Here is a 22682-nt window from a genome sequence, read left to right as displayed (position 1 = left end):
AATGTCCTTATTTCCCGTCTTTGTCCCTAAAAAAAACTGTTGTGGTCCAAATGCAGTTAGCAAATAAATTACTCAATAAATACATATTTCAGTGTTTCTCCAGGAGAAAGGAGCTGATGCAGTTGGAATATTCACACTCAAATCACCTCTGTTTCTCTGAAAATTGTTTGTGTCTTGATATCACAGCTATATGATACTACAGAGAACAAGTTTGTTACCTCAAATCTAGGAGTGCATCACGAGGTCCAGTGACAATGTACAGGCTTTGTTGCTAAAGACTACACAATGGGAATTAGGACTGCAGTGACATTTCAAATCTCCCCCAACCATCTCCGGTAAAACCCACCATGGAAGAGGAACTTTGCCGGAGCAGGAAACTCCACCCTACCCAAATTGTAGTCTTTAAAAAATAATAATTGACATCTTGTACATTAATCAATATCTGCTGACTGCATAATAGCTGAGATCCAATGGCTCTATTGAACAAGGACAACGGCAACTACACACAAAACAACTTTTAGCGTGATTGGTACAACATGAACAATTTGATAAATGAAACATAACATGACTAGGTTCATTTTTCAGATCTCGCTTGCCCTTCTGACATATAGGATTGTAAAGGAGTAAGATGGGAGTAATGGGAACTCATCTTCGTCACGTTTTAAATTACACTTTCAAAACAAGGCCAGAGAAGATGCAATAATGTCTGTATTGGAGTATGATCACATATATGGGTCAAGAGATGAGAGGACGACGGACAGCTGCTGTTTTAAGATTGATTTCACAGGATGAGAGAGAAACCTATTTACTAGATGTCATGATTTGGTCAAACAGGATGAGGGTCTCAAACATGTTAGGTTTGCATTTTCAATCACTCATTATAGCACCACCATCTGGCTAATTTGTGTACTTTTGTAAATGCTGGTTCTCTGTGGCAAGACAAATATATTTTGCATCTGCAATTAGAAGTCGTATGGCACACACAAGTATAGGGAACAATTTACAGTTCCCTGCCCAATTTCATCAGGATGAAGGTGGCCTAAATTCAGTTTAGTGTGGTAGGCTGCCTCTCCTGTTCAAGTTATTAAATCATGCCATTGAGTCAAATTCAGAATGAGGATGAGCAGGTTGGATCCCAAAAGCCTGTGGAGGATATGCTCCGGTATCCACAGACTATACCAAATCACAATGCTTAACAGTGCACAGTAGGCATTCAAGCTGCTTCAACAATACCAACAGTATAAAAACGAATTAATTGTCCTTAATTCAACTACATCTTTTCAGGGATTAACGGCCTTGAAATGCGCAGGATTCACTTTTCTAATCAACAGGACTCGTAAATAGCTGATGATGTATTTCAAACACACCATGCCCCGGAAATAACCGCGTTTTCTGCTTCCTGTGAATGGTATTCGCCAGTCTTTTATAGCTCAATGGATGTAACAGCTATGTTGTTCTTGCACAGTGTCAAAGGGGCCTAACCGTAAATGCAGTATTACATGTAATCCACGTTGATTGATCTGCTCCCCCCCTTAATTTCGCGAAGTTTTAAGATTAACACGACCAAGGAAAGATCGCGCGGGGATAATATCAGTGTGACATCACACAGTCTTTGCTAGCTCCTCTCCGCATAGCTCCGATTTGTGTTTGGGGGGATGGGGCCGTGTCGAGGATGAGAAAGCTCTCGTGGTGTTGTGCATGTACTGCTTCTCCACAACCATCCACTTTCTAACCGAGTCATCCAAACAGTTTTATTAAATATAGTGCCAGTTTACGTATGTATTTTAGCGACGTTTGACCGGAGAAAAGTGGAGTACCCGTGCGACCACGGTGCACGCTGAAAACTACAAAATGTATTCCAGTGGTGTAACTGGAGGTAAGTTGAGCATTTCTAGTCAACGAGACAGCTAGCTTTAATAATACCGGTGTGAGATCTAAGTTCTGCGGATTATCCAGTTATTTACATTTTGTTTTCATTTTGTAACGCAAAGAAATCCACTATTTAATCTCCAATTATTGTTGGTTAGATCTTCTTACTTACCGAGCCTTGCCACGGTTTTCCCGGCCTGTTGTTGTTAGCTACTAGCTAGTTAGCGTTAGTTTAAGCCTGTTGACCTGGCTGCTGATGATGCCTGGCAGTCGATAATCTTATATTCAAGTGAAATCCTATAAAATGATACATTAATACAAATAATCGAGTTGATTACAATTGCTTTTGAAAACTACGTATATAAGTTAAAAGTTCGACTGAGATGAGTTATTTGGCCAGTTGCTGTCGTTAGCTAGCAACTGAGGTAACTAGCTAGCCAACGTCGTTACAGTACTAGTATTAGCGAGTCACTTTGCTATCCATAAAAGCCAGTGAGCTTTTTGAATGGTTTGCATGTTTGGGTTATTTAGCTATCTACCTGCCTGTTAGCCGTTTTTGTTTATCGAACTTTTTTTACCATATATTTCTGATTGTTTCCATTGAAGTTTATATGCGGGGAACTACATGTGATTCCGTCATTTTACGATGGATTAAGCAAACAAGATAGCTAGTTGCTAATGCTAAGCGGTGAGTTTATTTTTGGCTGCACTAGCTGTGTACACTGAAGTGCTATTATTAAAGTTATGGCAAAGATAAAATGCCACCTTATGTTGTTTTAGTTCATAGTGCAATATAATCCCTTGTAGTCGGTTGTTAAAAAGTTGAGCCATTTACTACGGTAGTGATGAACACGAAGGTGTGTGGTGTTATGGTTACACCACAAAATCACTTGTTGACTTGTCCCTAGCAATTTTTCACTTATTTAATATCCTCCACTTATTAAGAATAATGCTAACACCTTACGGGAAGATGGCTAGTTTTAGGAGTGGTCAGAGATGCCAGGTTGCTGGGCTGCTGCGTGCTTGAGATAAGGGAGCTGAAGTATCGCCCCAGCCGTTGTGCACGATCCTGTTCTAACACTGATAAGATGGCGAGGCATTTGGAAATGGGTGGCTTTTCGGTAATAAGCTATGGGAGATGAAACTGGGCTGTTATGTAACGTTGTCATCTTTATGCATTTTATACCACTGAACGATCTAATAATATTATACACCATTTTGTGATGCAGGCCCCTTAGATATTTGTGAGCCCTGTTAACTGACTTTTCTCTCTTCAGCTGCTGAGATGCTTGAAGCACCTCACTCGTCTGGGTCAATTGGCTCTGGTAAGCTTGCTTTACACCAGTCTTAAGCAATGTGCATCACTGTTTATATTTCCAACCTAGCCTTTCAGGAAGTAGATACTTTCACTTGGAATCATGTTTTGCTTTCAGCCGTTTAAGGACGTTTGATATGAAATAGTGCCCTAATAACCAACCACGTGACTTAACTCGTAATTCATAATGGGAATCATCTTGGGTAGATTATCGGTAATTGACAGTAGTGGACTCTGCTGAAATGTTAGTGCATGTGTTTTCCAAAGGGAATTTGTGTATCTCGCAGTGTGTCCTGAATTAAAATGTCCCCTGCCGTCCTCCTCTGTCTATTATTACTTATTACTTACTTACAACAAAGTTAGCGATCACGTGTGATGCCAGTTTCACCTTAGACACACTGATTAGAATGAGCTGAATTTGATGACTTCATTAGGCTTAGTTAGCTTAGAGAACACATCATGCCTAGGTAAAGACGGCTAAAGAGAAGACTGACTTTGAATCAGCTTTGTTTAAACAAACGTGTTTGTCATATTTTCCCGGTTGTTAATGTGGTAGCATAAACTTTCGCAAATCAAGCGTTGAGACTCACGGGAACATTCTACTTTTACTCTTCAGGGGTGTTATATTGGTAATGACTGCTTTGACATATAAAGTCCTAGTGTGTGTTGTAGCAGGGGAGTTATGTGGATGGAGCTGGAGAATGGAGATAAGGTCCTCAGGCAGCCCCTCTCTAACCCTATTGCTCTGGACAGAAGCCTGTCGGTTGAACAAACACGGTCAAGCCTGGTCAGGTTTAAGCATGGAAGTAAACATTTACTGTGTGAATTCAATGGGTCACCGTCTCCTTGCAATATTCCAACTCGGAGGTGTGAAAGTCGGCATGGTCGGCGGCGGCTACTGGTCCACGTTTCTGGGCGTCTCGTGACGATCCGCGTGGGACAGGCAGATCCGGGGCCCGGGCGAAACCTGTTCCGTCTGTGCAGTTATTGATGTGTTTCTTTTTCCTTCCTACTCCGGACCCCTCTGATCCAGATCCGCCGTCACCCCCAGTGCCGGAGTATGTGTTCAAACCCCCTTCACGGCCAGACTTCGGCACAATGGGCAGGACAATCAAACTGCAGGCCAACTTCTTTGAGATGGAGATCCCCAAACTGGAGGTCTACCACTACGATATTGACATAAAGCCAGAGAAATGCCCCCGGAGAGTCAATCGGTGTGTAAAGGAGCTTCTTTTTCTTTCGCAGGTTCTTGGGGAAAATAACCGGCTATGATCTACTTAATGGTGATTTTTGTGATTACGGCATGTTAGTAATACCATGTTACGTACTGTTCTGTTTTCTCAGTGAAATTGTGGAACACATGGTCCAGCACTTTAAAACACAGATCTTTGGGGATCGAAAGCCAGTTTATGACGGGAGGAAGAACCTCTACACAGCTATGCCCTTGCCCATAGGGAGGGAAAAGGTCATTATCTTCGTGTTATTGAGCTTTTGTGAATCTGGTCACAGATCAGATTACTTTATAAGAGAGATCTGTAATATTGGACAGAGTACTTTGTGCTAGTAGTGTATGTTATGTATTCCATGCAAAATGTTGCCGTGTTCAACCGACTTAACTGCGGATATGAAGAAAATCGACCATCAACCTTTTTGATTATTCAACTGGTTTGTGGTGAGGTTACAGTGCCTGTTTCCACCTACAATCGCAGGTGGAGTTGGAGGTGACCATCCCAGGTGAGGGGAAGGACCGGAGCTTCAAAGTGGCCATAAAGTGGGTGTCCTGTGTTAGCCTGCAGGCTCTCCATGAAGCGTTGTCAGGACGACTGCCAAATATCCCCTTTGAGACCATCCAGGCCCTGGACGTGGTCATGAGACATTTGCCCTCTATGAGGTACGTCTTTCCCTCACAAAGACTGAAGTATATTTTCACTAAGTTGTATTATTTAAGAGACACTTAGTTTGGTTGTCTGCTGATTACCAATTCTGCCATTGTTTGAAAGGATCCACCACTTTTCTACAATTAATGTTTTTCTTCTTCTTCATGGCACCATTTCAGAATTGAAGTGTTCGCTTGGGCACAACATCTATGGATAGGAGCTTCTGTTGGTAGCAGTGGTGGGGGGGGGGGGGGGATTGTCCTAGTATTTTTATAAATAACCCTAAACATGATGTGACATGAATGCCTTTTGAGTCTTTTCCTTTGAAAAGCCCTGTCTCTTTTGGGTCCCGCTTTTAGCCCACAGGCTTTTTGGCTCAAACATTCTGACTAGAACAACATACGTTAAAATGAGCCCCTTGGCTTTCCTAGTCAATGTGGACCGCTCTCCTATTTCATACGACCACCAGGTGGCAGGAATATTCCATCTGCTCATTTCACATGCTACAACGGGTCATTGTGTAAACCTGTCAAATGTTGTTGTTGGGGACCTGCGGTGCCTTTCTGTCCAGAGACATTTCTCTGGTCTTTTAAACTCTGTCCCATCCATTTAATTTGTGTATGACACATGTGTACGCCTGCTCGCACCAGTTTTTTGCAAATCCCATTCACTCCTTTTGGTCTGCCGGGCCGCTTGTCCACTAAGATGATGTGCATCTTTCTGCTCGTTGACGCTGATTTAATCACCTTGTCCCCCTCCTGCAGGTACACGCCCGTTGGCCGTTCTTTCTTCACCCCCTCAGAGGGCTGTTCCAACCCACTGGGTGGGGGCAGGGAGGTCTGGTTTGGATTCCACCAGTCGGTCAGACCTTCTTTGTGGAAGATGATGCTAAATATTGACGGTAGGTTTCGCTCTCGGGGGAAACGTCCGCATACCGTTTGGTGCCCTGTGTGCTCCGTCGCTATGTGCGGGTTGCCGGGGGGGGGATTTGGGATACGGATAGTGGGTCTGAATGGAAGGTGCTGGGGGGTTCCGCTCCCCTCCGGTTTTGTTCCCCTCCGTCCGATGTGCTTGGTGCAACCCTGCTGTAATCGTTCTGTGCTGGATTTTCAGTTATTATTTATTTTGTCGAAGGGCATTTGGTCTCATCTCTGGGCTTGTTTTTCCGTTTCAGTGTCGGCCACGGCCTTCTACAAGGCTCAGCCTGTGATTGAATTCATGTGTGAGGTTTTGGATTTCAAAAGCATTGAGGAACAACAGAAACCATTAACCGACTCTCAGAGAGTAAAGTTTACCAAGGAAATCAAAGGTAATCATTCATTACCAGGTAATCAATAGTTGCGTTGGGCTGGCTCTTTTGTCTAAGTGGAAATACATTTACAATAACTTAACAATTCTGTATCATATGAAATATTGATTTCATTTTACTCTCACTATTGATATGATGCATGTGTATTCATTTGTGTACTGACTTGGTGTGACTCTGATGAAACTCATGAATTTCAAAGGAGACTGTAGACGACAGGTTTTCATTTGTGTCTGACCTCTGTCTCGCCGCTGGGATTCGCAGGTCTGAAGGTTGAGATCACACACTGTGGTCAGATGAAAAGGAAATACAGGGTGTGTAACGTGACCAGAAGACCAGCCAGCCACCAGACGTAAGGAAGAAAACATTCAAAACTAGACCCTCGATCAATGTCGATTCTCCTCGTTCATCCCGGAGAATCCAATGTCGATTAACCCCCCCCACACACACACACACACACACACTGGAAAGTTGGGTTCTTTCTGAAAATCCCCTTTGTTTCTTTAATCTGCCTTTACCTCAGGTTTCCACTGCAGCAAGAGAACGGCCAGACGATTGAATGCACGGTAGCGCAGTACTTTAAGGACAAGTACAAACTCATGCTGCGCTACCCCCATCTCCCCTGCTTGCAGGTCGGACAGGAACAGAAACACACCTACCTGCCCCTCGAGGTTGGTCAAAAGGCTTCCCTCACACTCACCTCTCCCGCTAATGTTTCCCAGCCCGAGGTAGAATGGCTTATGCGGAACGGCCACGGAAGCGTAATTCCAAGTGCTTCAGTTTCGTTCCTCGTTTTCTGGGCCGCCGTCGCCCTGACTCCGCTGGTAACCAACGGCGCAAAATGTCGTCCTTCGTTGAAAGTGCATGCCTACACGTAGCATGGTATCCCTGTGTTCTTCTGACCGTGGGCTCAAGTGAAAGGGCCCCGTTGCCAAAATGCGACACGCTGTCTTCTCAACGGTGTCGCTGTGTGTCTCTCCAGGTGTGCAACATCGTAGCGGGCCAGCGGTGCATCAAGAAGCTGACCGACAATCAGACGTCCACGATGATCCGTGCCACCGCCCGATCGGCCCCCGACCGCCAGGACGAGATCAGCAAACTGGTGAGGAAGACACTTGACGCTCTCTGAACTTGCCGTTTTCAGACCGGCGACGGTTCCCCCGGCCGGGTCGTCTTCGGTTTTCTGTGTGCAGGCTTTGCATTTGACCCCTGAACCCTTCCACTCTGTTTTCAGATGAGAAGTGCCAACTTTAACAATGACCCTTATGTGCGCGAGTTTGGGGTGATGGTGAGGGATGAGATGACTGAGGTGAACGGGCGAGTTCTCCAGGCCCCATCTATCCTCTATGGAGGACGGGTATGTTTCTGCCATCAAAGCTGGGGTAACACTCTTGTGTAGTTGCCTCGGACCCATCGGGGCCTTGGGACTAGGTTTTGTCTGTGCAGTATCACAGCGTTAGTTATGAGATGTTGGGCGTAGTGTTTTTTAAATCCCCAGATCCCTGAAATATTTTGTACTGATTTCATTCCTGACCCTAAACATTTTCCTCACCTGGAATGCAGAGTTTCTAAACATTTAAGGTGTGATAGCAGTGCCTTTTTGCCGGAACCCAGATTTAAATCAGAATTATATAACTTATGATATTACGTGAAGGTCTTTGCACGGCTTCCTCCGAGGCATCTGTGTCAAGCCGCTTGGCAGGCCTATTTGATGAGGTGCCCACTTGCAACCTTGATTAGCTTTTTCTGCAGGGGCCAGACCCTGTCTTAAGAGGTCTCCAGAGCGGAGCGAGAGAAGGAATTCCATACTGACGGTTGCCAACCAAAACGGGTGACGTTCAGGCCAATGTGTGTTGAGTCATGATGATTCCCCAGCCACAAGCTCACGGGTCACGGTCAAGACTGTCCAGGCTCATCCTTGACTGTGGTGTACCACATTACCTCATGGAAAATTTCCTGTTCACCTTCTTATCGTGCTGCTCGCTTGACCTGTTACCATTCGCTGGCACACGCACGCTTGAGGAGAGCACATTCCCCTGCCTGCAGACACGATTGAGCTCACGGGTGCCCGACCCTACCACACAGTCCCTAGGCCGCGACAATACAAGGCCGTCCTGTCCACTGTCGGCGGCACTCGATTTTGCACCGCCCGCCTCTGGAACCCCGGGCTATGGTGGTATGGCGTAACCGTGGCCGCGCTGTGTCGTAGCCAGTCACCAGGACGGCTCCGCCACACGGTGGCTCTCTGTCAGACTTCTAATGTAACCCTTTGTTGTTTTGCTGTTGCGTGGTTCTTGCTTGAAGCCCTGACATTTTGGTGGATGTTTTTGTGGCCACAGGCTTTGACCCTTATCTCTTACTCCCTTCGACCCAAGCAGAACAAGGCAATAGCCACTCCCATCCAGGGAGTGTGGGACATGAGGAACAAGCAGTTCCACACTGGCATAGAGATCAAGGTTTGGGCCATCGCCTGCTTCGCTCCACAGAGGCAGTGCACTGAACTGCTGCTCAAGTAAGATCATTACGCCCATTTCCTTAAAACTGTAAGAAACGTCAAATAGAAGTTTGTTTCCTAGAAAGCCTTGGTGGCATTCAAACGTTGATCCCGACTTCCCGTTCCGTCCGTGTTTTGCACTCCCGTGTGATTTCCGTGTCGGTTGCGCTGTTGAAATCCCCCCCTGACGTGTCCTCGACTCTCCCAGGGCGTTCACGGACCAGCTCCGCAAGATCTCCCGGGACGCCGGCATGCCGATCCAGGGCCAGCCGTGCTTCTGCAAGTACGCTCAGGGGGCGGACAGCGTGGAGCCCATGTTCAAACACCTCAAGTACACCTACCAGGGCCTGCAGCTGGTGGTGGTCATCCTCCCTGGGAAGACGCCCGTATACGGTGAGTAAACTGGTGGAGGAGGAGGGGGGGGGGGGGGTCGCCCTCTGGGTCGCCCTCTGGGTCGCCCTCTGGGTCGCCCTCTGGGTCGCCCTCTGGGTCGCCCTCTGGGTCGCCCTCTGGGTCGCCCTCTGGGTCGCCCTCTGGGTCGCCCTCTGGGTCGCCCTCTGGGTCGCCCTCTGGGTCGCCCTCTGGGTCGCCCTCTGGGTCCTTGTCAGGAGTAGTGCCCTGAATAGGATGGCGTTTGGGACACCTGCGGAGTGTCTCCTTTCTAGAAGGACACATTTGTACGCCTCCACTCTGTAGTGAAATCCCATCACAGGGTGGGAGTGGGGTGGTGGTTCGTTCAAACGCCGTCCTTGTCATTAACTCTGGGTCCGCCTGTCCCCCTCCCCCTGGCTGTGGTGTAGCTGAGGTGAAGCGTGTGGGCGACACAGTGCTCGGCATGGCCACCCAGTGTGTCCAGGTGAAGAATGTCCAGAAGACCACGCCGCAGACCCTCTCCAACCTCTGCCTGAAGATCAACGTCAAGCTGGGTGGAGTCAACAACATCCTCCTCCCCCAAGGAAGGTCAGCACTGTGAACCCCCTGTTGCCTACATGGCTGTGAATACTCACCAACTCTTACAGATGTTCTCTTGTCCTGCATCATCTCAGCCGCTTATTAACTTCTTCATCAATGTCATCGATTCTCTGATCAGTGGCCATGTTGCCATTCCTCCATTTACCCAGACTGACCGCTGTGATTTAGATGTGTGACTCAGTTTCTAGGGGGCGTTGCTTGTAATGCAGTGGTCGTGGGTTCGATTCCTGCAGGGGACCTGAACAAAATTATGACAGTGTGTGCACTCGCAACAACCGAGTTGCTCTGGACAAGAGTGTCTGTGGAGTTGCTGAAATGGGAAACCTTGTTCTGTCTCCTCAGGCCCCTGGTGTTCCAGCAGCCGGTCATCTTCTTGGGTGCGGATGTCACTCACCCTCCTGCCGGCGACGGGAAGAAACCCTCCATTGCTGCGGTGAGTCAGAAAGACGTGGGTCTCTTCCCTGCAGGTATGTGGGTCTCTTCCCTGGTCCACTGACTGCTGTTCCCTCAGGACATTGTGTCCGCCGGGGACTGACGTTACATCCGGTCCTTTCGCTGATGCTCTTAACCAAGTGATCACACTCAGTGTAGGAACTGCCGGCCTGGGGAGTAGCGCTGATTTGGAAGCGTTGGCGGGCCAGACTGGACTCGGACATCAGGGTCAACGCACCTGCTAGTCTTGCAATAAGCACCGGCGGACTCTTCGGCGACTGCTGAACACCGCCGCACTCCTTTAACGTCCCGCCTGAATGTTCAGCAGTACCAGCTGACTGAGGGAAACTCCCCCTCGTCCTCCCGATACGCTTTCACGCAACTTGCTTTTTTTTTTTTTTTTGGGTGAAGACATCTGCTCGCCTTCCTGTTCCCGGCGTTCCCTCCGGCTGGGGTTATCTTTCCCCCCCGATGTAATCGGGAGAGGGTTTGTGCATCTCTATCGTCTAACCGGGACCCTGTATGTTTTCGTGTGCTCCTCGCCTCTAGGTGGTGGGCAGCATGGACGCCCACCCCAGCCGATACTGCGCCACGGTTCGGGTCCAACAGCACCGCCAGGACATCATCCAGGACCTGGCCACCATGGTCCGAGAGCTGCTCATCCAGTTCTACAAGTCCACCCGCTTCAAGCCCACCCGAATCATCTACTACCGCGACGGCATATCAGAGGGCCAGTTCAACCAGGTTAGACTTGAGGTAGACTTGAGGATAAAAGGCTTTCAATTCCATTGCATGATCTGTCATTGTACTGTACAGACTGATTCTGGATGGTTCTTTCAGCTCGGACTGCCTGTTGTCTGTGAAGAGATCTAATGTTCCAGTGTTTTCCGTGTTTGTGTTGACTAACCTTTTTGGACTGCCATGCTTCTATCCATTTATTTTAGACTTATTTAATATTTGTTTTTACTGGCCAAGTCTTGTTATGACCTGATATGATGGACATTGTGTCACAGGGCGGTTTGTCTTAAAACGTTAACCTGTTGTTTTGGTCTTGTCCCCAGGTGCTCCAGCATGAGTTACTGGCGATCCGCGAGGCCTGCATCAAGCTGGAGAAAGACTACCAGCCCGGCATCACCTTCGTGGTGGTGCAGAAGAGACACCACACCCGGCTGTTCTGCATGGACCGAAACGAGAGGGTTCGTAATCCGTCCGAAACTCGCACGGAGTGCTGAAATGCACATGTATGTTGCATTTGGTTCCTAACGTGCTTTAACTTTTTTTATTGTATTTTTTCCAGGTTGGTAAGAGTGGCAACATCCCAGCAGGCACCACGGTAGACACCAAAATCACTCACCCGTCGGAGTTTGACTTCTACCTGTGTAGCCACGCTGGCATTCAGGTAGGACGCGGCCAGCCCTCGGATGTTTGCCGTCCCAAATGGCAGCATGTTTGCCGTTAATCATACTTTTTTGTAAAAAAATGTTTTCTGGATGATGCGCTTTCCAAAAAAACGAATTGTCTGGTTTCCTGTGGACGTCTGTGTGATTCTCCGTAGGGGACCAGCCGTCCGTCCCATTACCACGTGCTGTGGGACGACAACCATTTCACCTCGGACGAGTTGCAGGTGCTCACCTACCAACTCTGTCACACCTATGTGCGCTGCACCCGCTCCGTCTCCATCCCAGCACCCGCCTACTACGCCCACCTGGTGGCGTTCCGCGCCCGCTACCACCTGGTGGACAAGGAGCACGACAGGTAATCAGTCGGTCGGGCGGGTTTCATAAAGCCCTCGTCACCCTGGCAGTTGCCCAGCCTGATTTTACGTGTCTTTTTTAAGTCCTAGTAACCGAATGACTTCCTCTTCCTCAGTGCGGAGGGCAGTCACACATCCGGACAGAGCAACGGGCGGGACCAGCAGGCCCTGGCCAAGGCAGTCCAGATCCACCAGGACACTCTGCGCACCATGTACTTTGCCTGAGGCGCCAGGCCGGCACGGGTGAGACCGACCCATGCAGAGACGAAGCCACCCCCCACCCCCCCTACTCTGTCAGGTGTGGCCTCTGTGTTGTCTCCCCTCTGGCGAGTGGCACCCCAGAACCAAAATGGGAGGGTTTCTATTCCAAAACACAGTCCAGAATTGTATTGTAGTCCGCACATGCAAAAACGCTTTATTAGCACCTCCCAGGCCCAACCTTTAATTATTAGGCAGTGCTCCATGAAAGGATCCCTCAGAAATGGGTCGTGGCAAGGAGGACTCGACTAACATGTTGTACATTTGTTTGTATTTGTAAATCTGGAGGGGGAATAACCTGTTTACAGAGCAAAGGAGATAAGAAAATCGGTATTACTTTTTTTTTTTTTTTTAACACTGACAGTCTATTTAAATACCCCTAGGGGGCAGTGTCATCACACCTCGGGGTTGTTTAGAATATATACATTTAAGTTCACACAACAGTTTTCTGTTTTGTTTATTTTTCTTCTTCTTTGTTCTAAGTGGCCCGCAATGTTTGAAGGGAGCTAGGGGTGTCAAAGACGAGAACGGCCCACCGGAAGGTTATAATCCTCCTTACTCTCGACAACGTTTTATTATTTATCAGCCAATCAAAGCAAAGTGCACTGACCAGATATATATATACTCTAATCAGGACAAAAGTACTTAACACATTGTCTCTTCGTTTGTTTGTACAACTATGAATTTCGTGGGCGCGTGTACAGAACCAGCCTTGGAGTATTTGTCCTTGATCAACAATGGTGACCAACACATGATATTATGCTTTAGCGCAGAGCAGGGGATACTTTAGCGTGAGGTTTTTAAATTCGACTTCGAAACTGTCAACTCTCATTTTCGATCGACGCTTCTACAAATGCGTTGATGCGAAATCAAAATCAAGGACAATTGCTGCCGTCTTGCCTGACCCCCGGGCTGCGAGGCCTGGGAATTGACTTACACATAGAATGGGACTGGCTCCCAAACGAAACCGTTTATGTTCTCCGAAACACGGCGCATGTTAACAAATCTACGTAACAGGAGTTCAAGTCTCTCTGCCTTTGGTTGGTTTCTTCAGTGTCCTCCTTATTTTCCCGTTAATGTAAATGTTTCACACATTTTGCATGCAGATGACTCACGTTCTATTCAGGCAACTTCCACACGTTAACCGTTTTTGTAGCTGTCAGATTTTTACGATGTAGTCTGCTGTGTGTTCCTCCCCCACTCGGGGCCAGTATTGATGCTGAAATCGCTTAGGACAGGCCTCGTTTTATGAATCGGTACATTAGTTAAGCCTGTGGCGTAAATGTCACATGCTACAGATACGGAGGAATTCTGTTGGCGTAAAAAAGGATTCCAGATGCTGGTCGGTGTGTTCTTTGTTTTTGCCACACAAAAGGGGCAAGTGTTTCGTAGTCAAGCAAAGGTTTGTCTTTTTATGCAAGTGGTTTTTAATTGTGGGTCTTTGTAGCAGAGCCTTGTGAGATAGATATATATATTTTGAATACGCTTCTAGAAGAGATTATTAAAACGATTATAGAAAAAAGTTTTTTACAATTGGCCAATATTTGAATGAAATTAATGTTGTCATTATTTGTATATTCAGAACTTACATGCAAAATGTTAATGCCTTCCAAAATTGTCCTTGAAATTCTACTAATCATGTTAATTTTTTTTCCTTTTTTATTTTTTAAAGATTCCATTTTCTCTTTTCTGTAAATTTTAGAAGGGGATTCTCCATATAGCCTAGATTGGATGGCTTTCATGTCTGTTCTTTCTAACTATGCATTGTTTTTAACCAAGATATTTTAGTTATGATGTTTGTCAAGTATGAATTTAGGTCATTTGTAGAGTAGAAATCTTTTTGAGCTTATTTTTTGCTTGTTGCGTTTTAATAGCGTTTAGTGCTTCTTCCCTTTACCTTTGTAATGGTATACAGGATTTGAAGGTCCTCATTTCTAGTACTGCATATTTTATAGCACAAACAATTATGTATATCCTTTGTAAAACACACAATCACTCTTCATAGCTAAACAAGATTACTCATTTTGTAAATAACTGTCAAACAGAAATTGAAGCACAAGAGGACTTGGTAACTACTGGTGCTATGCGTCATTTTCCCCTTTCACTGTAACATCATCCTCATAAGACTGGTCCAAGAGCCACTCTCCATCGGTAATATATACCGATGCCTTTTCTCTCCCTCAACAGCATCCTTTACTCCCATTTCTTATTAGCTGTAATTTGATATGAAATCCGGCTGACTGTGTTTGTGGGGGCATTCTAAGAAATCAAGTACTTGATATTTACTGTTATATCTATTATTGTTAATTGGTGCTGGTCTCGGGACTCGTCAGTTTGGATGCACTTTGTGATAGTAGTGAACATGGTATGAAATCATGTAGATTATTCGATCCCAGTAAGATCAGACAGACATTTTGATTCCTTGTGCAGTTGTGTTGAAATGACCGTGTGTTCTACCTCTTGTTACCTGTTCACCTGTGATGGTAACATCACGCCACTGGTCATTTCTTCATAATTACATGCGATATTATATCCGATGGTCATTGGATGATGAAATTTATGTTTTCATGTGATTCAACATTTGTCATAACTCTTGTTTGATTGTCGGCAGCCCTGTTTTCTGTCATTTTAGTTTCGCAGTTATTGTTGCGTGTTATTCTAAAGCTTGCTTAAAATTTGTAAAAAAAAAAAAAAAAAAAAATTTATATATATATTCATATATATTATACAAGTGGTTTGAAAGACAAGGGATAAGAATTGAGCTGTAAAACCAAATTGTTGGACAATTTTGTTTGTCATACCAAGCTTTTGTCAGTTTTTCTTTTATGTCCGTGGAACAGCATTCTTTTTTTTAGCACCTTTTTGGATTTGTAGTGACAAAACAACCAGTGCAAAACAGACTTGGTAGAATATCCTCACAGAAACATGGTTCTTAATGTTGCCTGACACTGCCATGTAAGCAACATACTGGTAAAGCAAAGGCCAATGAAATTTATAGCAACTCCTGCACAATTGGAAGGATCTGCATTTTAGCCTAGGAATATGTCCTCCTTCTCTTTCTTTTTTTTCAACGTTAGCTTCATACTTTATGCAACATACTGATTCCTTTCCATAAATATGCTGTCATTCTTGGAAATGCACCCACTTGCTCTTATGTTGCTTTGAATTCAGTCTAGCGTTGAAGTTTCCTCAGTTTAAGTGTATTAGTTTGTTTCGGTGGAAACCATGATCAGGCCCCAGCATTTAACAGGCTCATCCTTTCAGGGTGTTAAGCTTGTCTTCTGAAATGTGAGTCTTCTCCATTCAACCTGGATAGCCTGAAACTCAGTCATACTACCATTTTTCACATCCTTTCCCTTGAACAAATGTTGAGTCTGGCTCAACCTTTGTTCAATCGAAACTCGGTTCTTCAGAAATGTGGTCTTTGCTTGTTGTTACTACTTACGTGTTTTAAGTTACATATTTATACCCTGCACCTTAGAATATACCAGACCTGTACAGCATTGCTTTTTTTTTTGGAAAAATATCAAACATTTGATTACAATGTTCTTTTTGCACTAAAATAAAACAAAAACAAATATTTGGCGCTGTTGTGGGTCTAGTCAGTAGTTTGTCTTCTTGGTTAGGTGCTCGATCAGAATCTTGTTTTGAAAGGAGAGACTGGATTAGATCTAGTGAATATGATTTATTGCCATGTTCACATGAAGTTTCCCTGCGATCACATACTCATTGCACTGACCATCAGTCTCTCTCTCACCCACATTACACTGTAAGGTTCAGACCGAGGCCTGTTTCTTTGGATTCTCTCAGCCAACCAGCATACATCCGATAATCAACTGAAAATGAATGCCTTTTAATGTTTGTCAGATGAATAACTGCCAGTGGGTGGTGATTGAGTCTCCTCCCAGTAGAGGGTGCTGTTCTCGGACTCTGTTCTGATGCCGTTTTGAGCCAGCAAGTGAGGCAGCAGCATAAATGCAAATCGAGTGAGTGGCTGTACTTCTGATTTAGTAAATTTTCAAATGTGTTGTCATACTGGTCACACACAGACTTATGCCATTCATCAAGAAATCTGGTGCATCAACAAATGTGGCAGTTAGAATTAGTAGCATATCAGCATGTAAGAATTATGCACTAACCTTTGTAAGCTTTATTGTTTTTTGTTTGTCAGAGAACGTAGTGCTGTAGCCATTTAGGTCTTTGTGAGCCAAATCAGGAAGGGACACATTGTGAGCTACAATTTGCCACTGCAAACTCTTTAGCACATGCTTGTGCCAAGAAGTCCAGTAGTTGGCTGACCCACATGTTGGACTGAACCATGGCAAGCCCAATTCAAATGATGCAACATTTGCATTTCAATCCCTCTCGCGCCATCTTTAGTCATTAATATTTACATGGCTAGCATAAATCACAGCCCGCAATAAAGACGGTTTACGTTTGCCTAGCGGTTTGAGGAAAAGACCGAAATGAATACAGTGTGCTCATTTAAAAGCATTTTAGTCCAAGACCTTTTTATTGTCAGTAGGTAATTTGAACTCTCCTTTAAACATAGGCTTGCAGAAAAAGGCTGGGACAAAAAGCCCTAGTGGACTGTTTTTTTTGTTGTTTTTTTTATTTCATTTATTATTTTATAAAAGTATAAATTCATATTGTAAATTTTATAATTAACAATATGAATATTTCTTATTTAATATGTGTCAGCCAGTTTAGCTTTTACTGTCAAAGTCTTGATTATTTAAGGAAAACAAATTTCTAACAATGCTTCTGACTATTTTGGGTTTGGCACATTGTCCCTTTTACATCCTATTTATCTACTGTGGGGGAGGGTTTCTGTCATGGGAATTTGTTTGCGTGACACTTTCAAAGGTTGTTTATGATCTTCCCTCAGCAAGCTTTACCCATGGAGTCATTTTTGCTGAAGTGATTGTATAGTTTTGATTTCAGAAGAGCATTGTCCAGATGAGTAGCAAAGGATGCACGTTCTCATTCAAACACAGCAGATTTCTGTTCATCAGAGGAAAGTGAAGGCAAACAACGTAAATGACAAGACACATCTCTTTGCACTGCTCTATACAGATGACAAATGAAACCCAGAAAATATGAAATCATAAAATATGTATAGTCTCTCCCCTGTCTTTTCCCACCTTCTGTTGAAATGACATCCTTGTTTAGTTGGTACAATAGATCTTATTTTCTTAAAGCTAAAAATGAATGTACCTAAAGCCAGTTAATTTGTTATTCTTTGTCTGCCATGGATTGAAGTATTAACCCAGTTGTTGGGTTTTTTTTCTTCCGCATTTTATTAAAAAGTAAAATAAAAAAATGGACTACAGCTATATTTTGGAAAGATATTTGCAAAGAAGAACTCGGTTATAAAAATTAAAAAAAAGGTATAAACACATGAACGTCCTTTTTCAAAAATAAAAACATGAACATTCATCCCTTTCAGTCAGTGCAATTTAAAACTCTGCAGTAGTAGAGATATTTTTGGACATGCCTTTTTTCAATATTGCACACCTAGATCTTGGCAGTTTTTGGTCAGTAATACTTTAAGTTGTTCAGGCTCACAGTGTTTGAGATCATGTCTAGACTGCAGTTTCTCATGTCTTGTCACACAGCTTTCAAGCATATCTGTCAAAACTGTAACTTCCACTCAAAACGTCATTCTTGGTAAGCCTGTCGGATTTGGCCTGTGTTCCGTTTCTTTTATCTGGAAAACCCGTCTGGTCTTTGCCAATGTCAAGCATCTCTGTAATGTAGTGAAGCCATCAACCTTCAAAGTAAGGAGGCAGTTACTTAGTGTTGTTTGATTTTTCAGAAACCGATGGCTTAGCATTTAGGACAAACATTTGATTCCTTTGCTTTATCCATATTTTCCTTTTATTATTTTTTTGCAGTAGTACCTCAGTGGCTTGTTGCCCCCAAGAATAAACAGAATATTGTATTTGCATATATTTCCTCCATCACTGTTTGGATGATTGTCAAGTCACTACATTGTTCGGCTTTCCTCAGTTTTCTCCCGTCGCAGTAAATCAACTTGTAGCGGTTTTAAAATGAACAATGGCAGATCTTTGACCACTTCCCTCCCGGTCCTGTTCAGATCTGAAGGACAACTCTCTGTATCTATGTGTAGCTTAACACATCATCCACATTTGCTGTGTGACTGTTGCCAATCACTTCCCTTGTTTGAGGCTTTAGAGAAGCTTCTCTGTCTTTCTGGTTTAGTGTATGCCTGAAATGACCTACCTAAGAGAGGGATCCTGTATGGTGGACAGGAGAGGGTTGTCATAAGGCCGACCTCTTTCACAGAATGTAAATGTTGTGTGATTTGTTAAGCCACATTTTTGGCTTGCCTTAACGAAAGAAGTGACTGTGTATGCAATCACGTGTGTGTGTATATATGTTCTCTTGACAGTGGTTTATTTTGTTTCAAATCGCAACAATCACAAATTTATTTCAATCCCACTTTGTAACACAAGAAATTAGAGAGAAATCCAAGGTGGTGAATATTTGTATTAACTATCAATTTCGAATTGTAGACTTGTAAAAAATGTATGCATTTTCATTTACATCCTTGAACTGTTTTGACTCGTAAAAGTGGGCTGAGGTTTTGTTTTAAGTTAACAGCACATTTTGAATTCAATGGACACATGAGTTTGAAATTGTCTATCATGCATCTTATCGCTGTTCATCAGAGAGCACGTTCTTTCTCTATTAAATATTAGTTTTAACTTTCTTAAACTTTCTCTTGACACCTTTGTTGGAATCTCTGCCAATGTTAAACATACAACCTTTTAACAGGCACAACTGCACCAGGACATTGTACATAATGTATGTTGTCTTGACACCATATTCTATGGAAGTCATAGATTCAGAAGTTCACTAGTAGGCTTTTTCTGTTTTCACTGAAGGTTGTCTTCTATTTCTACAAATGTGTTGCAATAGCTGCAGAGTCCTGGATCTGAGTAAGATGTTGCAGTTGCTTTAGGAAGTCCTTAGTTGAGCTGATATCCACATGCTAGGGCAGAATTTTCGTCATGCCAAGGTTACAACCTTTGACCCACAGTGAAGTTATCCTGAGTGATCCGTTTTATATTTAAAGAAAATAAATAAAAAAGAGTGGAGAAATAAAGCTTCACCAAACGAATGCCATAAGATTTAGAGGTATTTTGTGCATTTAACATGCAAGACTGATATGGGTATTTATACCCTTTGAAAGCTTTGTGGGCTTCCGATTGACTTTGGCTTTTTATATACCAACTTAGTAAACTACCTCAAAACACTCACGGGTGCTAGCTTTGTTTATCCCTAATTTACGACAAAGATAAATTGTAGTGACCAAACGGAACACGTTAAGAAAGTGTATTATGTTGTACTTTTACATTTTCAAAGCAAAATTATTAATTACGTGTGAAATTGTGTTCCTCAATGTAATGTTCAAAGGACCAAATTGTGTAATAGTTCAATGTCATTCATACATGCTAGTCCTCCCGTTTTTATAAAGTTGTGATTTTAAAAAAAATTAACAAAAAAAAACATGGCCGCTTAGCTAGCAGAAACTGTGTAACTTGTCACCTGGCAATAAGCTGTAGTCATGATTAAATGATATTGACGTGCCAATGCAATGGCTTTTTAGATGGATGACGATTAATCACTATCGATAACCCTACAATATGCTTTTGGTAGTATACAAAATACAGTCTGGGCTGCAGATTTTGTGGAAGGGGCTTGTCAATGTTGTATGCAGAGCAATAATTACTGTAGTCCAACCTAGGCTTGTGATTTGCCTGATTAGGTTGATGAGGGGCCTAAATCCCGATGTGCTAATATCTTAAGATAAAAGGCTTGTGGTCTGGAGTTTACTACAGGAGGAAGCGAAGACTGTGGCACATTTCATTCAGCATTTGTGTTAGTAAGGCTGTCATATTAATGGAATGTACATGTGACGTGGCAGGTGAATTCATCCAGTACCGCAATAAAAGCAACAAGGTTTGTTTTGCCCCAATTAAAATCTGTTCTTGCATCCAGAAAAACGAAGGAAAAAAAAAAACATGCAATTAGTTCTCCTTTCTTTTGAGCATAGTTTTGGCATGCTCCGTTATATAAAGGGAATATACAATTGGACTACATGTTCCTAAATGTATTGTTCATTGTAACGTTTTTTTTATGTAGTTTACCGGCTTATTTCAATCACTCAATATAATTCGATAGCAAAGTGGAAAGGTACCGAAAAACTTTCAAATTAATTTCAGATGATTCTGTCATTGTCACCTGACCTAAAAATATCTGGTGTTTTTGTTTTCCTGTGCGTGTGCGCGCGCAAGCCTTTTGTAGAGATCTTTTCACCTCCCCTATTTGGTTTGCTTATACCCCTATTAGATTTACAGCGCCACAAATAAATAATTTCTACATGAAAGCATATGCGATCTTGGGTGAAGATGCTGCATAGAATGATCAGTATTTGTGTTTTGCACTTTCAAAGCAGTTTAAAAAAAATTGCCAGCAGCTTGAGGCTGTGCAGACAGAAAAAAAGACGATGTATTTTATGCTATCAATAGGAATAATATGACTTTGACTAGCTTTTCTAAAGGTAAAGATATATCTATATATTCATGACGTACCTCATAAGCCTAATTATATGCTGCATTGACTTTTCTCTTCTTTTTTTTTTTGGTGTACTTCATGTTGTCCAATACAGGTTAAATATCCCCTCTGGGAGGTTTGATTGACACGAGACTGAGCATATGCCGTGCAAAACTTATTTTTTTAGTAGGACGCCATGCTGATGTTAACTGTCAGATAAGTGTATTTTTAAATAACTGAGGCCAAAATGCATTTGGTATGTGCGATTATCTGTCATTTATACTATTGTAAACAATACATGTGCTCATCGGAATAATTCAAATTGTAGCCACATACTGTCCATGTTTATGCTTCTGTTAGGACGCTGTGAGTGTCCAAATAACCTTATATATTCTCGTTGTTCAATCAATGAGCAATTCATGTAATTTTCCATTATTCTATCAATGGTTGTTCAGTGCTGTTCCGTGTGACTCAGGTATTCCCATTAAAGGGCTGTATCTGCAATTCTTTTGTCCCCTCGATCCTACTCTCCTACACCTTTGTCTTAAGATAGCCTTAGAATTTCAAATGAGGTACATTCTTCTAGTATATTTGGCCTTAAAGTACAAAATTATGCACTAGAATCCACAACTTGCAAGTGCTTGATTCCCATGTAGACATCTTGGAGGGAAAAAATAAAGTACTTCGACATTGCCATATCTACCTCCAATGAATGTACGTGTCCTGGAGATGGAATCACTAGATTGTTTCGTTGTTAAATAAAAAGACAATCATCAGCCCTAAACTGTCCTCGTCTCGACTTGTTTTCACAATAAACAAAGTCCAGGACACTCAGCTTTCTGTTTCAGAATGTCACTGAGCATCTTTCATTTTTATGTCAAAGTAAGCCATTGAAGGAGCAAAGTAACCAAAGCCTCTCCTGGCAAAGGCAGCCCTGCACAGTCCTGTGAAGTCAAACCTCCCTCACGCGTCATTCTGATTGTCATTTTGATTTTCTCTTTTACCACATGCCAAAACTGAATTTGCTGTCATTCCTATCATGGTGAGTTATTTTTGTTGCTGGTTTATTTGTCCGGATCCACTGCTAAGCTCCTTGTTGTTTTCGTTTGTTGTCATAAAGTGCAAGGGAGCTTTTATCGCAATTTAACTTTTTGTTAACAATAATGATTACAAACGACGTATGCTGTAAACCCTCTTAGGAAATAATGTGAATATGTATCACTTAATATAGTTGACTCTTTGGCTTGACTGTAAATTGCATTCACTAATAAAAATGTAAAGTTTCTCCAAACCGTCTTTTCCTTTCCTACATATAAAGACTTATTTGTGGTTACTGGTTTACACTACTGCATTGATGCGTGTTGGTAACGAGTCACCGATCTTGAAGATGAACGTTATGACTTAGTCATTGATTCACTAAGATATTTTGCCTCTACTTTTCTATTTTAATTCCAAAATGCTATTCACTAAACAGAAACGTGTGGCTGTTCATAAATCCCGCTATTGGATGAAAATAATTTTTTTCTCAGGTTTAGAACTTGTATGAATGAGGGGTTGGTTGCTTATTTCTCCCAGTAAGTATTTCTTTCAATAAGTACTTAGTGTACCCACGTTTTCCAAATGGCGCCCACTTTTACTGGCATTCATTCAGGATCCTACATTCAACGCAGCTTGGCCTAGAACTCCTGAGGTATACAATAATCTGGCAAAATGTGTAGTTAATGGCGAAACTTGAGCTGATTTTTTTTTCTACGTATTTTAACTGAAATCCTGTCACATCGGCGGGTCAATTTAAAATTACTCAAATTCCTCCAGTGTCCTTT

At 43.2% G+C, this 22682-nt stretch overlaps 1 protein-coding gene across 8 annotated transcripts; it reads left to right on the top strand.

Annotated features, from left to right (window-relative positions):
- Nucleotides 1–1400: 1400 nt before the first annotated feature.
- Nucleotides 1401–22150, top strand: ago2 (argonaute RISC catalytic component 2). 8 transcript variants are annotated; one of them, XR_004576247.1, is made up of 21 exons: nt 1401–1876; nt 3147–3194; nt 4203–4398; nt 4529–4649; nt 4894–5075; nt 5826–5962; nt 6236–6388; nt 6632–6719; nt 6891–7038; nt 7350–7469; nt 7602–7724; nt 8743–8879; nt 9070–9254; nt 9662–9821; nt 10176–10266; nt 10815–11021; nt 11327–11461; nt 11563–11664; nt 11821–12020; nt 12135–19209; nt 19247–22150. XR_004576247.1 is itself a non-coding variant. In XM_034294676.1 (20 exons), the coding sequence occupies exons 1-20, from the start codon at nt 1852–1854 to the stop codon at nt 12241–12243; spliced, it is 2652 nt and encodes an 883-aa protein (XP_034150567.1). In that variant the 5' UTR covers nt 1401–1851; the 3' UTR covers nt 12244–22150. The 8 variants fall into 8 exon arrangements, 7 of the variants coding, with proteins under 7 accessions (XP_034150567.1, XP_010902301.1, XP_010902300.1 ...); XM_034294676.1 differs by having other exon boundaries at nt 4218–4398; nt 12135–22150; XM_010903999.4 differs by having other exon boundaries at nt 6236–6370; nt 8746–8879; nt 10815–11009; nt 12135–22150.
- The last annotated feature ends 532 nt before the right edge of the window (nt 22151–22682 follow it).

This window comes from Esox lucius, chromosome 10 (genome assembly GCF_011004845.1).
Source record: "Esox lucius isolate fEsoLuc1 chromosome 10, fEsoLuc1.pri, whole genome shotgun sequence".
In the NCBI taxonomy this organism is placed as follows: Eukaryota; Metazoa; Chordata; class Actinopteri; order Esociformes; family Esocidae; genus Esox; species Esox lucius.
This window is presented reverse-complemented; position numbering and strand designations above follow the sequence as displayed.

Bases quoted from the DNA above. Each gene is read 5' to 3' on its own strand.
- ago2 (XM_010903993.4), top strand. From the start codon at position 1,852: ATGTATTCCAGTGGTGTAACTGGAG. The intron at 6,389-6,631 runs GTAATCAATAGT...TGGGATTCGCAG, and splicing joins AGGTAATCATTCATTACCAG to GTCTGAAGGTTGAGATCACA. The intron at 7,470-7,601 runs GTGAGGAAGACA...CTCTGTTTTCAG, and splicing joins AGGACGAGATCAGCAAACTG to ATGAGAAGTGCCAACTTTAA.